The sequence below is a fragment of the Phytophthora ramorum genome (assembly GCF_020800215.1).
Source record: "Phytophthora ramorum isolate Pr-102 chromosome Unknown Phyram_PR-102_s0011, whole genome shotgun sequence".
Taxonomy (NCBI): Eukaryota; Oomycota; class Peronosporomycetes; order Peronosporales; family Peronosporaceae; genus Phytophthora; species Phytophthora ramorum.
The window spans coordinates 1062220-1077586 of NW_027150657.1; the positions used below are offsets into that span (position 1 = coordinate 1062220).

At 55.5% G+C, this 15367-nt stretch overlaps 1 protein-coding gene across 1 annotated transcript; it reads left to right on the forward strand.

Moving 5' to 3' along the window:
- Window positions 1–9007: 9007 nt before the first annotated feature.
- KRP23_11173 (uncharacterized protein) lies at window positions 9008–9523 on the forward strand (the record flags this gene model as incomplete). Its single annotated transcript, XM_067895920.1, has 1 exon — window positions 9008–9523. The coding sequence occupies one exon, from the start codon at window positions 9008–9010 to the stop codon at window positions 9521–9523; it is 516 nt and encodes a 171-aa protein (XP_067740985.1).
- Window positions 9524–15367: the final 5844 nt, after the last annotated feature.

Sequence of the window (15367 nt, forward strand, 5' to 3'; positions counted from 1 at the left end):
CTCTGAGCCGAGGCTTGCTGCTCGACATCGATTGAATTGGTCGCGCACTGTTGCAGGTCTTGCCGGGGACTTTCATTTGACCGACGTTTGTAATGGCTTTAAAAAATATCGGAACAACGTTTCTATTCGGTAAATTTCAGGCTGAAACGATTAAGAGCTGAAGTTGAAGATGAAAGTCGCGGTGCACTAAATAGCAAGCTGTAAATGCTGATCTGCGCGCCAGCAGCGTGCCGAGGCCAACTTCGGATGGTTTACTGAAGGCGATCTGGAAAGAGAACTTCGTCAGGATGCCGTCACCGCCTCCAGTGCCGCATTCAGAACATCCTGCTTTATCATTTCGGCTTCGAGAGATCTCCTTTAGATCGTCTGTCGGTGCTTTTGCTGCGCTGCCAACAGCTTGTCTGTCTATATACTTGTGGGGGCGGAACTCCAGATACAACTTCAAAGCCAACCATTAGCTTCACGTAAGAGACGATGCTCCCCAAGCTACATGGTGTTAAACCTTGTTGAAGTGAGCAGCGAAAAAGACCAGGTTATCAACCCTTTTGGTCTGCTTTCGCGAAAATCGAATTGTCTACAGGGAAATAGCTGCTTGCACTTGCAAATTCGCCAGGGACATCTGTACATGTATTCCCATTTGTACCGCGCAAAATACTGAATCTGTGCGTGTTAACAACTTCTCCGCACATCTCTGGTGGCTGTGTGCATGTCCACTCCCTCGTTCGTGTCTTACCTCAGAAGGGTAGGTCTTCTGCCACGATTCCAAGTTGAAGTTCTGTCGGTCAAGGCTTTCGATTTACCACGCGCTTGACGACCGAGCCGCACCGGGGGAAAGCGTAACCCTGGTAAAGTAGGTGCCTGCATAAGACGCTCGCTTTTCCACACTCCATTCGAACACGCTTCAATTCAACAGGGCACTCAAAGAGATCCAAGCATTATTGTACCATACAAGCAGACTGGCGGGAGCGGAAGACATCGTTGAGCGCGTTAACTGTGGTATTAGCACAAAGTCACTCGGGGAAGCTGCACATGATCGCACTCAAAATCCCATGGCCACTGCAGTCCCTGACAATGGCTTCGTGATGTTGGAAGTTGATCGGCCGCAACGTACTCGGCATTACATTGTACTACAGCAGTGATTGCCCGGGGACAACGCGTAACGTTACGCATCGAACCTGACCTTCAGGCTGAAGCACATTCCGGGGTTGACTGCACGGTGCCTGTCGTTTCCAGACAAACAACCAAGACAAACTAGCCTTTTTCGTCGACCTACCAAGCAAGAAGACTCACACAACCAAGTAGACTCACTACACACCAGCGCAACCATTCACCTCCTCACAACGTGAAATGCCAGGACGTATTAATACTGCAAATGGCCATATCATAAGAAGAGGATACATTCGTACTAACTTACTACTGGCTCACCCCCTGACGAGAGCAAACCTTCGCTGTCACCGAATGAAATTGCAGATCAAAAGCTAACGCCACACTACTACTGCACACAACCGAAGCTCTACTGCTCGCGGCGCGAGTCGTACTCGGCCTGGATCTCCTCGGCCGACTTGCCCGACGTCTCCGGCACCAGCTTCAGAGCAAGCAGGTAGAAGATCGCCAGCAGCACCACGAACGGAACGTACGCGTAGTCGTTCAGAGCGTCCGAAATGTACGGGTACGACACACCCACGATGAGGTTGCACAGCCAGTTGATGCCGATGCACAGCGACGACGCGCTGGCACGGATCGAGTCCGGGAAAATGTCGGCCGTCATCACCCACACGAGCGGGCCCAGCGTCACGCCGAACACGATCACGTACAGCGCCGTGAACACAATCGACAGAGCGGACACGTCCACGATGAACGCCACCGTCATGCCGATGGACATGACCACCATCCCCGACAGGCCCCACAGGATCATGTTGCGCGCACCGAAGCGGTTGGCCAGCACGCCCGTGAAGAAGGCGGGCCAGATGTTAATGAAGTCGATGATCAGCGTGCCCACGCGCGAGTCCGAGATGCCGGCGTCCGAGAAGATGCTGCCAGAGTAGTAGAACACGGCGTTGATACCCGACAGCTGCTGCGCCATCGACAGCATGATGCCGCCGAGAAGCTGCAGGCGGTAGCGAGGCGCGAACATCGACTCCTTCTTGGGAGCAGCCAGACCCTCCTCCGCGGTCTCCGACTTCTTGCTCACCTCCAGCCACGACAGAGCCGTCTGCACGTGCTCCTCGCCGTACAGGCGAGCGATCACCTGCTTGGCCTCGTCACGGCGACCCTGGGTCAGCAGCCACGCAGGGCTCTCCACGCACATGGACGGCGCCAGCAGCAGGTAGATGGCAGCCAGCACCACCGGGAACGCGGCCAGGTAACGCCAGCCAGAGCTCGTGTTGGCGAAGAAGAACGTGATGGCCGGCACCAAAATGCCGATCGTCGTGAAGATCTGCAGGCCCAGGCCGAGCGTGTTGCGCAGGTGCGGCGGAGACAGCTCGTTGATGTAGCCGCCGATGGTGGCCGTGGCCGTACCCGACGACAGACCGGCGATGAGACGGCCCAGGGCGAAGAGCCAAACGTTCGACACGGCCGCCTGCACGACGCCGCCCACGATCATGAAGATGCAGTTGCCCATGAGGGCCTTCTTGCGGCCGTACTTGTCGCTGAAGTAGCCGCAGCACAGCGAGCCGACCATGGCACCGAAGATCCATGCGTTCACGGCGAACGTCCACTCCGTCTTGCTGTGGCCAGGGAACATGAGGCACGTGTCCTCGGCCACGGGGCGAGCATTGCACTCGTCCGTGTCGTTGTACTGCGACAGGTTCATCTGCGAGGTGGACCAACCGCTCTGGAACGGCTGCAGCCACGACAGCAGCGCGCTCGTGTACAGGATGGTCTTGGGCTTGATGAGGCGCGCGGCGGCCTTGTTGGCCTCGTCGAAGGCGGTGACGCCGCCGGCCTTGGGAGTAGAGGCTTCCACGTAGTTGTCCGCCATGCTTTTGAAGCTAAGTTTGTTGCTTAGTAGCTGACTTGCTTAGTGCTTGTCCGAATGGGAAGTGAGGAATGACCCGATCGGCCGCGCGCGACCCTGGGCTCGAAGGAAGCGACTCGTGTGCAGTGCAACGCGGTCTGCAACGCTGGCTGCCATGGCTCTTGACTGGACGAGAGACGGCCGCCGCTGCGCTTCAACCGCGGGCTGTCTGAGTCACGAGGCCCACTTGATTTCTGCTTCGTGAGACTTGTGAGACCGTATGTTGGTCGATCTTGCCCACAACCGTTGTGACAACGTGACGGTTTGGCGAGTGTATCTTGAAGTTCAGACGTCGAATAGAAACGCGGGTGTGCGCGCTTTCAGTTGACAGGAGATGTCAATCGCCGATACATAGGCTACTGTAGCTCCATCGCCACTGACCCCAAGCAAGAGGAGCTAGCATGTACATGTAATACCAACCCAGTTCTTCGTGTTCGTTCGCTGCATGCAGCACATTTAACGTTGTACGGCTCACCATAATAGGCGCGCTGCCAGCTTAGTACCTAAAGCTGCTGCCATCGAAGTTCCGAATTTGCTTTCGAGGCGATCGAAATGAGAGACGGTGCATTCTCCTCAAGCTCCTTGTTCTACATGGAGACTCGTACATGTAATACCGGTAGACTCCTTGTGCGCACTCGCACTTGCTCGTGTTGCGAATGATTAAAACATATATCCGAACTCGTTTAACGAACGAAATGCAAGACGATTCTCGTAGAATGCCAATGGCTTTATTGAGCACTGAGGCTCAGTCTTCGAAAGCGCTCTCGGAAACAGCCTGAGCGTGTTTGCATATCTTCCGGTACGTGTGTGTCTCCGCGGAGTACCAAATGTTCTAACGGTATCATTTCTTTCACTCCAGTCAGTGGCAGTTTTGGGCACTTGATACATGCACCAATGCCGTTGGGACTTACCGGTAGGTACGTGTAGTTTCAAGACGCAGTACCCCCACAACGGGGCCCGTGACACAGTGCTCCCAAAGACATGTACAGTACCAAAGGTACATACAAAGATCGCAATCGCTTTGGAGACTCCAAGTGGGGCATGTACATGTAGCGGCTTCGTGCATGTATCCGTCTCGTGCAAGGGAGAGCCGCGCCCGGTCACGCTCAACAGCACTGCACTGTACCGCCAGGCAGAGGTGTGAAGAGGCTGGTCGAGCGCGTGGTAAATCGAACGCTCCGTGTGGATCGGTAGGCATGCAGCTTGAAGCTGGGGTCGTCGCAGCGGGAGTGTGGAGACTGGAGCTCGATGGCGAGGCGCGTGCGTGGCGTTGCCCCCCTTGCCATCCAAGCGAAGCGTAGGCAAATTGCACTGTTGGTTAACAGAGTTCTTGCAAAACTCTGTTTCATGTACGGTACCTGATTAATTGTGATTTCGCTTTCTTCTGAATCAATCGCGCTTAGGGCCCAAGTTAGGCGAGGCAGCTAGTACCACCCTCTCTCTCGTCCCTCCTCCCTCGACTGGCTCAGCCTGAACTTCAGTAGGGTAGGTCTACTGTAGAGTCGTCGCTTGGATGGCAAGGGGGGCAACGCCACGCACGCGCCTCGCCATCGAGCTCCAGTCTCCACATTCCCGCTGCGACGACCCCAGCTTCAAGCTGCATGCCTACCGATCCACACGGAGCGTTCGATTTACCACGCGCTCGACCAGCCTCTTCACACCTCTGCCTGGCGGTACAGTGCAGTGCTGTTGAGCGTGACCGGGCGCGGCTCTCCCTTGCACGAGACGGATACATGCACGAAGCCGCTACATGTACATGCCCCACTTGGAGTCTCCAAAGCGATTGCGATCTTTGTATGTACCTTTGGTACTGTACATGTCTTTGGGAGCACTGTGTCACGGGCCCCGTTGTGGGGGTACTGCGTCTTGAAACTACACGTACCTACCGGTAAGTCCCAACGGCATTGGTGCATGTATCAAGTGCCCAAAACTGCCACTGACTGGAGTGAAAGAAATGATACCGTTAGAACATTTGGTACTCCGCGGAGACACACACGTACCGGAAGATATGCAAACACGCTCAGGCTGTTTCCGAGAGCGCTTTCGAAGACTGAGCCTCAGTGCTCAATAAAGCCATTGGCATTCTACGAGAATCGTCTTGCATTTCGTTCGTTAAACGAGTTCGGATATATGTTTTAATCATTCGCAACACGAGCAAGTGCGAGTGCGCACAAGGAGTCTACCGGTATTACATGTACGAGTCTCCATGTAGAACAAGGAGCTTGAGGAGAATGCACCGTCTCTCATTTCGATCGCCTCGAAAGCAAATTCGGAACTTCGATGGCAGCAGCTTTAGGTACTAAGCTGGCAGCGCGCCTATTATGGTGAGCCGTACAACGTTAAATGTGCTGCATGCAGCGAACGAACACGAAGAACTGGGTTGGTATTACATGTACATGCTAGCTCCTCTTGCTTGGGGTCAGTGGCGATGGAGCTACAGTAGCCTATGTATCGGCGATTGACATCTCCTGTCAACTGAAAGCGCGCACACCCGCGTTTCTATTCGACGTCTGAACTTCAAGATACACTCGCCAAACCGTCACGTTGTCACAACGGTTGTGGGCAAGATCGACCAACATACGGTCTCACAAGTCTCACGAAGCAGAAATCAAGTGGGCCTCGTGACTCAGACAGCCCGCGGTTGAAGCGCAGCGGCGGCCGTCTCTCGTCCAGTCAAGAGCCATGGCAGCCAGCGTTGCAGACCGCGTTGCACTGCACACGAGTCGCTTCCTTCGAGCCCAGGGTCGCGCGCGGCCGATCGGGTCATTCCTCACTTCCCATTCGGACAAGCACTAAGCAAGTCAGCTACTAAGCAACAAACTTAGCTTCAAAAGCATGGCGGACAACTACGTGGAAGCCTCTACTCCCAAGGCCGGCGGCGTCACCGCCTTCGACGAGGCCAACAAGGCCGCCGCGCGCCTCATCAAGCCCAAGACCATCCTGTACACGAGCGCGCTGCTGTCGTGGCTGCAGCCGTTCCAGAGCGGTTGGTCCACCTCGCAGATGAACCTGTCGCAGTACAACGACACGGACGAGTGCAATGCTCGCCCCGTGGCCGAGGACACGTGCCTCATGTTCCCTGGCCACAGCAAGACGGAGTGGACGTTCGCCGTGAACGCATGGATCTTCGGTGCCATGGTCGGCTCGCTGTGCTGCGGCTACTTCAGCGACAAGTACGGCCGCAAGAAGGCCCTCATGGGCAACTGCATCTTCATGATCGTGGGCGGCGTCGTGCAGGCGGCCGTGTCGAACGTTTGGCTCTTCGCCCTGGGCCGTCTCATCGCCGGTCTGTCGTCGGGTACGGCCACGGCCACCATCGGCGGCTACATCAACGAGCTGTCTCCGCCGCACCTGCGCAACACGCTCGGCCTGGGCCTGCAGATCTTCACGACGATCGGCATCTTGGTGCCGGCCATCACGTTCTTCTTCGCCAACACGAGCTCTGGCTGGCGTTACCTGGCCGCGTTCCCGGTGGTGCTGGCTGCCATCTACCTGCTGCTGGCGCCGTCCATGTGCGTGGAGAGCCCTGCGTGGCTGCTGACCCAGGGTCGCCGTGACGAGGCCAAGCAGGTGATCGCTCGCCTGTACGGCGAGGAGCACGTGCAGACGGCTCTGTCGTGGCTGGAGGTGAGCAAGAAGTCGGAGACCGCGGAGGAGGGTCTGGCTGCTCCCAAGAAGGAGTCGATGTTCGCGCCTCGCTACCGCCTGCAGCTTCTCGGCGGCATCATGCTGTCGATGGCGCAGCAGCTGTCGGGTATCAACGCCGTGTTCTACTACTCTGGCAGCATCTTCTCGGACGCCGGCATCTCGGACTCGCGCGTGGGCACGCTGATCATCGACTTCATTAACATCTGGCCCGCCTTCTTCACGGGCGTGCTGGCCAACCGCTTCGGTGCGCGCAACATGATCCTGTGGGGCCTGTCGGGGATGGTGGTCATGTCCATCGGCATGACGGTGGCGTTCATCGTGGACGTGTCCGCTCTGTCGATTGTGTTCACGGCGCTGTACGTGATCGTGTTCGGCGTGACGCTGGGCCCGCTCGTGTGGGTGATGACGGCCGACATTTTCCCGGACTCGATCCGTGCCAGCGCGTCGTCGCTGTGCATCGGCATCAACTGGCTGTGCAACCTCATCGTGGGTGTGTCGTACCCGTACATTTCGGACGCTCTGAACGACTACGCGTACGTTCCGTTCGTGGTGCTGCTGGCGATCTTCTACCTGCTTGCTCTGAAGCTGGTGCCGGAGACGTCGGGCAAGTCGGCCGAGGAGATCCAGGCCGAGTACGACTCGCGCCGCGAGCAGTAGAGCTTCGGTTGTGTGCAGTAGTAGTGTGGCGTTAGCTTTTGATCTGCAATTTCATTCGGTGACAGCGAAGGTTTGCTCTCGTCAGGGGGTGAGCCAGTAGTAAGTTAGTACGAATATATCCTCTTCTTATGATATGGCCACTTGCAGTATTAATACGTCCTGGCATTTCACGTTGTGAGGAGGTGAATGGTTGCGCTGGTGTGTAGTGAGTCTACTTGGTTGTGTGAGTCTACTTGGTTGGTAGGTCGACGAAAAAGGCTAGTTTGTCTTGGTTGTTTGTCTGGAAACGACAGGCACCGTGCAGTCAACCCCGGAATGTGCTTCAGCCTGAAGGTCAGGTTCGATGCATAACGTTACGCGTTGTCCCCGGGCAAGCCGGCGTCAGGCGTTGCAGCTGCGTAGTCGTCCAGGCAGGCCATTTGCATGCGGGTGGCTACATGTGTTGGTTGCTAGTATAATAGCAACCAATACATGTATCATGCTAGGCAATGATGAACCCTCCCATTGCTCCAGCCAGGATTAAACACCATATCGGTTCGTGAATCACGAAAGAGTATTTTCTTGATGATATATTGGTACTGTTGGCTGATATTACTGAGACCGGAAGGTGTTTCTATCATTTACGTACATGTAAGCGGACATATATTGGCATGACACTGTACATTAGAGAAATGCACCGGTTTTGAGTTGGCTTCAAGCAGATGCTTTTCTCGAACATAAAGTAAATGACGACCTCAGATTAAATGACGGATGTCCCTGACAGCCCACGATATTTTCTCTAAAAGTATGAACTTTTGGACTTAGCGCTTTTGAAGGAGAAGTCCAAGTTCCACCCTGGTCGTATCCGATGTCGTTCCGGTTTGACATCAAACGAACACATAATCGTCAAGTTGCTACAAATCAAACCGCAAAAGATCTTTTATTAGTTGGAGTTTTCAAGAACTAACTACAACTCCTTTTCCTAGTCTCGTTCGTGAACTACTTCGCATTGCTGGACACCAATTGCCTTGTACAAATAGCGCATACGTAGATAGGACTGCACCTTATAAAGACAGTCGGCCCACGGTCTCTCAGCAAATAGCAGTTCCAGAACAACTAGGCACCAGATGCCACACGAGCTGCTGTCTCTCTGAGTGCACCAGTCGATTTCCTTGTAGGTCACCTTGTCCTTTAAGCCCAGCAAAGGCTCAATGACACACTGCCCACTTGATTTCAAAGTTGCGAGATTCCCCTTCTGTAATGGGTCTGCTTAGACCCACTACTTAAGCTTACACGTGTGCGCACGTGTATGGGGAAGCGTAGGAGTAATTTACTTAAGTTCAGTATACTTGTATCCGCAAGTATACTTAAACCTAGATAAAGGAACCGAACGATAGCTTTGGTGCCAAATGAGAACTGTATTGATTGTAAATGGGGTTTCCTCCTAAAACTGATATTTCTAATGAGAGGTTCTTCCATTGGATGGCTGGCAGAACCCCTATCTATTGAATGACTCTCATTGGTAGAAAAATGTTGCTTTCTACCAGTCATATGCTTTTCGCTATGAATGTGGACCACCCTGTGGAGTGGTCAACCTGAATGTATCCCTTAGTGCATGTTGCACTAAGGTAGGAGGTGAACCGACTGTGTAGCCCCGCTACACCCCCCCCCCCCCCCCCCCCCCCCCCCCCCCCCCGTTAGGATATGACGTGCCGGTCTCGACACGTCAATCCGTATTTTCTTCGGGAGAACACGTGCTCATTACGCCAACGACGTCTTCGTCTAAGACGCCGGCCGCTTCGGCAACAGCAAGTGCTGTCGTCGCCTCTAAGGCGACGACGGCCGCTGCCTCAGCCACGACCGCTACTGACATCGCCTCGACGGCGATGTCGACAAGCATGGCAACAGAGAGTCGCCTCTCTGTTGCTGGATACCACTCGAGATGGCATGAGAAACATGCCATCCGAAACAAGACAGGCAAGATCATTGCTGTCGAGACTGGCGTGGGCATCTACTCTCCTGGTGGAGAGGGAGTTTCCCTCGACTACGGAAGCGAAGTCGAGGAGGGGAAACTCGAAGGAGACAAGGATACCTTGTCTCCGGGCCACACTGACCCCAATGTGGGTCTGCGTCGTCCACGCGAGGACGACTCGAACGCTTCGGGCTCGAAGCGTTCGCGCAGCGGCAGTGGAACACCGCTCACTGCCGCCGGAGCCTTAACGACTCCGCGGGATGGAGATGACTCCACTCCATCCGCTGTTGTTGTGGCCTCGCGCACTGAGCCAGTGCGCGAGCTGTGGATGCCGTCTCAGTTTGAGATCAGCAGCCGATTCGGTGCGACCGTGCCACCGAATCCGTACGCGCTGTATTCGTGCAACGCCATCGTTGACGATGACGTCGCGAAGCGATTGCACTTTGATCCGATGACGGACCAAAGGCGCGATTACTACATCGGACTCTTCCATGAGCTCCGATGTTTGCGAGCAAGAAGACTTCTCGCAGAAGCAAAGTGCCCGAGTGGCAGGCACTTTGTCAGAGTTGGAGTGCCTTTGTTGAAAACTTCAAAAATCCCCCCCCCCCGCTGGCTATCGCGACCGGATTAGCCAGGCGCGGGAGCGCTACGAGAAGTTCTCGAAGCGTGGGAAACTTGAACGACTGCACCATGGTGCAGTCGGTATCGGACTTCCTTGCGCAGTGCCTTACGACACTGCTTGTGAGTACTGCTACCCCGAAGCAGTACGCATTACTGAACGGGACATCAATGGGTACACGTCCATGTGTGTACCTGACGACCTCAAGACCCTGCGCGCCAGTTTTCAGGCGCAGGCGTCTTCTAGTGCTGCGGATATTCGCAGCACTTATTCGAGTGCTGTAGGCGACTACAGCGCTCGTCCAAGTTTTACGCCCTTCGGCGGAGGTGGCGGCTTTCGTACGCCGTCACCATTTCCGGAATGTCCTCCATCAGGACATTCCGTGATTCCCACGTATCGTGTTGGGGAGGAAATCCTCTCCAACGAATTCGAAAATGAACCGGACCTCGGGTCTGGTTCCGATGACCAACAACTCGCTGAACGATCCAGCGAGTTGCCCCGCGTGCGTCTCGCAACGGGGTGTGTGTGTGGGGGGGGGGGGGGGGGGGGGAAGACGCCCCGGGTTTGGTCAACCAAACCTTGAGTCTCGCTTGGAGGCTGTTGAGCGTCTCCAAGCGTCGCAGTTCGCTGCTCTGCGTCAGGAGCTGAGCTTGTTGAAGGCTCAGCTCGCGGAGGTTGCGCAGACGACCTCGAACGTAAAGGTCGAGGTCGGGACGAGGCTCTCTGGCGCCTTGAAGCGCGTCGTCGCGCTCGAGAGCGCTTTGGCGAGTCACCAGACGTAGGTGACTCGTGCTGCACGTACAGCTTCAGTCGCCCAATGTAAAACGTTGGGTGCAAGCGCATGCTGGACGGTATGTCCAGTGTGTACGCGTTGCCATGCTTCGCCAACACGGTGAATGGCCCAATGAAGCGCTGAGCAAGCTTGCTTGCTCCGAAATCGGAAACTGCATGTTTAGCTAGGTTCTGCATAGCTAACAGAACTAATGAACCAACTTTGAATTCATTCGTGTTTCCCTGCCGGTGTTATCGGCATTCAGCTTCTGTCGATCGACAGAAGCTGCTATTGCATCTTGGACAAACCGAATTACGGCTTGTCGGCGCTGGACAAAGTCCATTGCATCCGAGCTGAACACCTGGTTCAGTTCGTGCTCCTTGTTCGCAGCAGGCCCGGCCTGCGCGTGATGTCCGTTGTGGTTTAAAGTGTCTACGCCCGTCGTAGACACTGCGTTGTCGTCGCCATGACTGCGCGCAGTACGTGCGCGAGTCGTCACAGCTGATACATTGCTTGTATCAGCGTGCTTATCCGGCTGTTTTGAATTAACCGGATATCCTCCCCCACTTAAGGAAGGAGCTACCGCACCGAGTACGCTCGGTACGCGTGGGTGCCTCATGGCATTCACGTAGAATGGTGTGTGTCCGTTCGAGACATGCACCGAGTTGTTGATGGCGAACTCCGCCATCGGCAAGCAGTCGCTCCATTGATGGAACGAGTGCGCGTAGCTCTTCATGGTGTCAACCAGCACGCGGTTGACACGCTCTGTTTGTCCGTCGGTCTGCGGGTGATCCGCAGTCGACATGGGCAACTGCGTCCCAAGAAGTGTAAACACTTCTTGCCAGAATCGCGCTGTAAAGCGCGGATCTCGATCCGACACGATGTCGAGTGGCATACCATGGTGTCTAAACACCATGTCGACAAACAGACATGCCGTCTGTTTGGCTGTCACCTCGGCTGGTACTGCAGCAAGATGCACCATCTTGCTGAAGCGGTCAACAAAGACTACAATACCAGTCCTCCGCTTGTTGTCTTGCGGAAGACCAAAAACAAAGTCCATTGAAATGGACTGCCAGCACTCCGACGGAGTCGGTAGTGATTGAAGCGGAGCCTGCGAGTTGGGCGCAGGCTTCACGCGCTGGCATACCTCGCAAGCACGAACGTACTTGCGTACCCATTTGTACTGGTGACTCCAATAGAAGGCACGCGTATGTCTTCTCACGGCCAGGATGTCCCGATGTCGGGGCATCGTGGTACTCGTACGTGATCTTGAGCTTCAACTCATGATCATCCGGCACGACAATGTGATCTGCGTTGTCGTCGACTGCACTGTAAAGCAGCAGACCATTGTGTACACGATAACGGTGTACACGGGCACGAAGGTGTTTGGCCAGCTTCTGACGAGACTTGTCAGAAGGTGTGGAGAAGAACTCCAACAATTGCTTCGCATTCGCGTCATGCACGGATGCGGCCTTCACGTCATCCAACAAGGACGACGAGGGAATTATCGTCCTGACGACGCCAACTGCGTTGGCGTCGGCCTCTTGCACCGCATAATCTGGCCGACGCGCTTTCGCGTCGGCCACGACATTCAACCTTCCAGGTTTGTACTCAACCTGGAAGTTGTATTCCGCAAAGAATGACAGCCACCGTGCCATTCTTTGTGATATGTGCGGCGACTTAATCGCCGTACGCAACGATGCGTGGTCGGTGTAGACCACGAATGGTCTACTCCCAAGTAGATACACTCGAAACTTTGCGAGTGCATACTTCATGGCAAGGAGTTCCTTGTCATGTACCGGGTAATTGCGCTCAGCTGGCTTCAGCTGACGCGATTGGTAGTAAACCACACGATCACGACCTTCGTGATCGAGTTGCATCAGTGCGCATCCGATCGCGAAATCGGATGCATCGCACACAACGTGGAATGGGCGATCTTGGTCGGCCACCGCCAAGATCGGCGCCTCAGTCAAGCCCTGCTTGACTGCTTCGAAGGCCTGCTGACAATCAGCAGTCCATTCCCATGCAGCCTCTTTCTTTAAGAGCTGCGACAGCGGGCGAATCTTGCCCGCGTAGTTGCTCACGTACTTGCACAAGTACGTGGCGAGTCCAAGGAACTGCCGCAGTTCCTTTACGTTTGAAGGTGTAGGTCATTCATTGATCACTCTGACCTTTCCTGGGTCAGGGCGTACGCCGTTCTTCCCCACGAGATACCCAAGTACGGGTATCTCGGTCGCCCCGAAGATACACTTCTTCAGGTTCGCGTAGAGCTTGTGCTTTCGCATGAGCTCAAGCAACTTGCGGAGATGCTCTGTATGCATCTCCACATCCGACTTCCCGTTCACAGCCCGGCTGTGAATGAACACGTCATCGAAATAGCTCGGTGCGAAGTCGCGCACCGAGCGCAACAAGTGCGTGGCGCACCTGTTGAACGTCGCTGGGGCGTTCTTCAGCCCCTGCGGCATCACGAGCCACTCCCAGAGCATGCCGCTCGGAGTGCTTACCGCTGTGAGAGGGATATCGCTCTCACGCATGAGGATCTGATAGAACCCGTCTCTCAGATCAAGAGTACTGAAGATAGTACTCGAGGTCATCGAATCGATGATCACATCTTTTCGAGGTATCGGCGTCTGCGCCGGTACCGTCGCATCGTTCAGCTTGTTGTACGCATGAACGATGCGCCACCCGCCCTGTGGTTTCTTCACACAGAACGTAGGCGCGCTGTGCGGGGACTTCGATTCCCGCACTTGTCCTGCATTGCGACGACTTTCAAAGAAGTCGTCGATTGCCTTGACTTGCTCACGCGGCAGTGGCCACTGTCGCGTGACGCAGTACTTCGTTCCCGGCACGAGATCAATCTCGTGCTGAACACCCTTGTCCTGCGGTAACTCCGCAGGAATGTCGTCCGGGAGTACATCCTTGTACTCACGCAAGATCTTGTAAAAGGGGCTCGCCTTGAGCGAGTCCCAGCCTTGCTCGTCGAAGCGTTCCTTCTTCGACTTCGCGCTGAGGGCGTCCGCGCCCTCAGAGATGAGCTGATTCAGCTCTTCTGCTTCACACGTCATCCTCTCGACGTCCGAGAGGATGCAGATCTGCTCGATGCGTCCATCGTGCAGGTCGCGAGCGAAACGCTTCCAGCTTGTGACTGGGAGCGACATCAACTCCGACGCTAACGTCGGAGGATTATTCAGCCTCATCTTCTTGTATTGGAGACCAATACTCGTACGCGTCAAGACATTCAATGTCTCGACGGTCGTCTCCAACTCCTGTGTCTGCCCGGCAGACACTGCTTGTTGCGTCTCGGTCCCTGACCGAGACTTGCGCAGCTTTTCTCGCTTGCGTCGTTCACTTCTCGTGCGGAGCCCGGCTCCGCGAGTTTCTTCTTGTCCAGGCCCGGCCGTGGACAGTTGTTCCTTGTATTCGCCGGCGGGTTTTACCCGCGGGCGCGCGCGTTCAAGCTCGGCTTGATCGCGCACCGCTTCGTCGTGCAGCCCGGCTGCACGCGAGCTCGCAAGCATCTCCGGTGCGGGACGTTTGCAACCGTCCGCACTGCTTGCAGCGTCGGCTCCCAGAGCTGACGCGCCTTCTTTACCTCTACGCCTAACGGCGGAGTGTATTTCGACAAATTGTGTGTCGACATTATCTGTCGACACGACCGCGTCGCCCCGGACGCTTCGAGACCCTCTCGAATCCGATTGAATCAGGCCCTGCTGATTCGGTTCACATCTTCTTCCAACGACTCTCGCAGTCGTTGGCGCTCGCTTGGGATGATCGAAGACAGCCGCATTCCGCGCTGTTTCTGGTGGAGGGCCGCATGCACCACGTGGTGCATGTGCTGCGCCGACAGGGCCATCGCTCTCTGTCGCGCTGCTGCTGCTCCCGAAGCGCACGATCGTGCGCTTCGTCCAGTCGATCACCGGATCATGCCGTGCAAGCCACGGCATGCCCAACACCATATCGAACTTATCGTCCAGTTCCAGGACGATAAGCTCGTCGACGAACTCCTTCTCTTGGTAAGAGAAGCGTACGCGTACGATACGCTTCTCGGTTCTTACAACGACACCCGTTGCTAGTCTCACTTCCAATAGACTTCGAGGTGTTTTCACCTCCTCGAAGTCAAGCCTTGGAAGGCTCTGCAGTCGAACAAAGTTGTTCGACGCACCACAGTCCACTAGAGCACGAAGAGACCTCTCTCTCTTCGATCTTACCTTCAGGATGACAAGGTTCGGCTTGTCATCTTGCTTCTTGCAGTGAGATTGACTCTCACTGGGGGCAGCGATCTTCATTGCAGCGTGTCCGATGTCGACACGCTCGACCGCATCACCAGCAGGGCGCCCCGCCCCTGCTGGTCCCTTTAGTTTTTTGATTGCCCGTGGCGATACCCAGTATCGCCACGACGGCTCCTCGTCGCGTGCACAGGTGCTGTGCACTCGTGAGCGTAGTGACCGATGTTTCCGCAGCGGAAACAACGCACATTCGTTGATCCACGACGCTGCTGGGAACTAGCAGTGGTCGCACGCGAGAGGTCCATTAGTTCGGGACCTTCCGACGGCCTTACCACCGGTCGTGGCATTAGCCGCGGGGCGTTCACATGCAGTTTAACCTGCCGCAGGCTAAACTCTTCTTGCATTGCGAGCGCAATTGCAGCCTCGAGAGTATTTGGATACTCTCGGAAGAGATAGGTCTTCACAGGCCCATCTC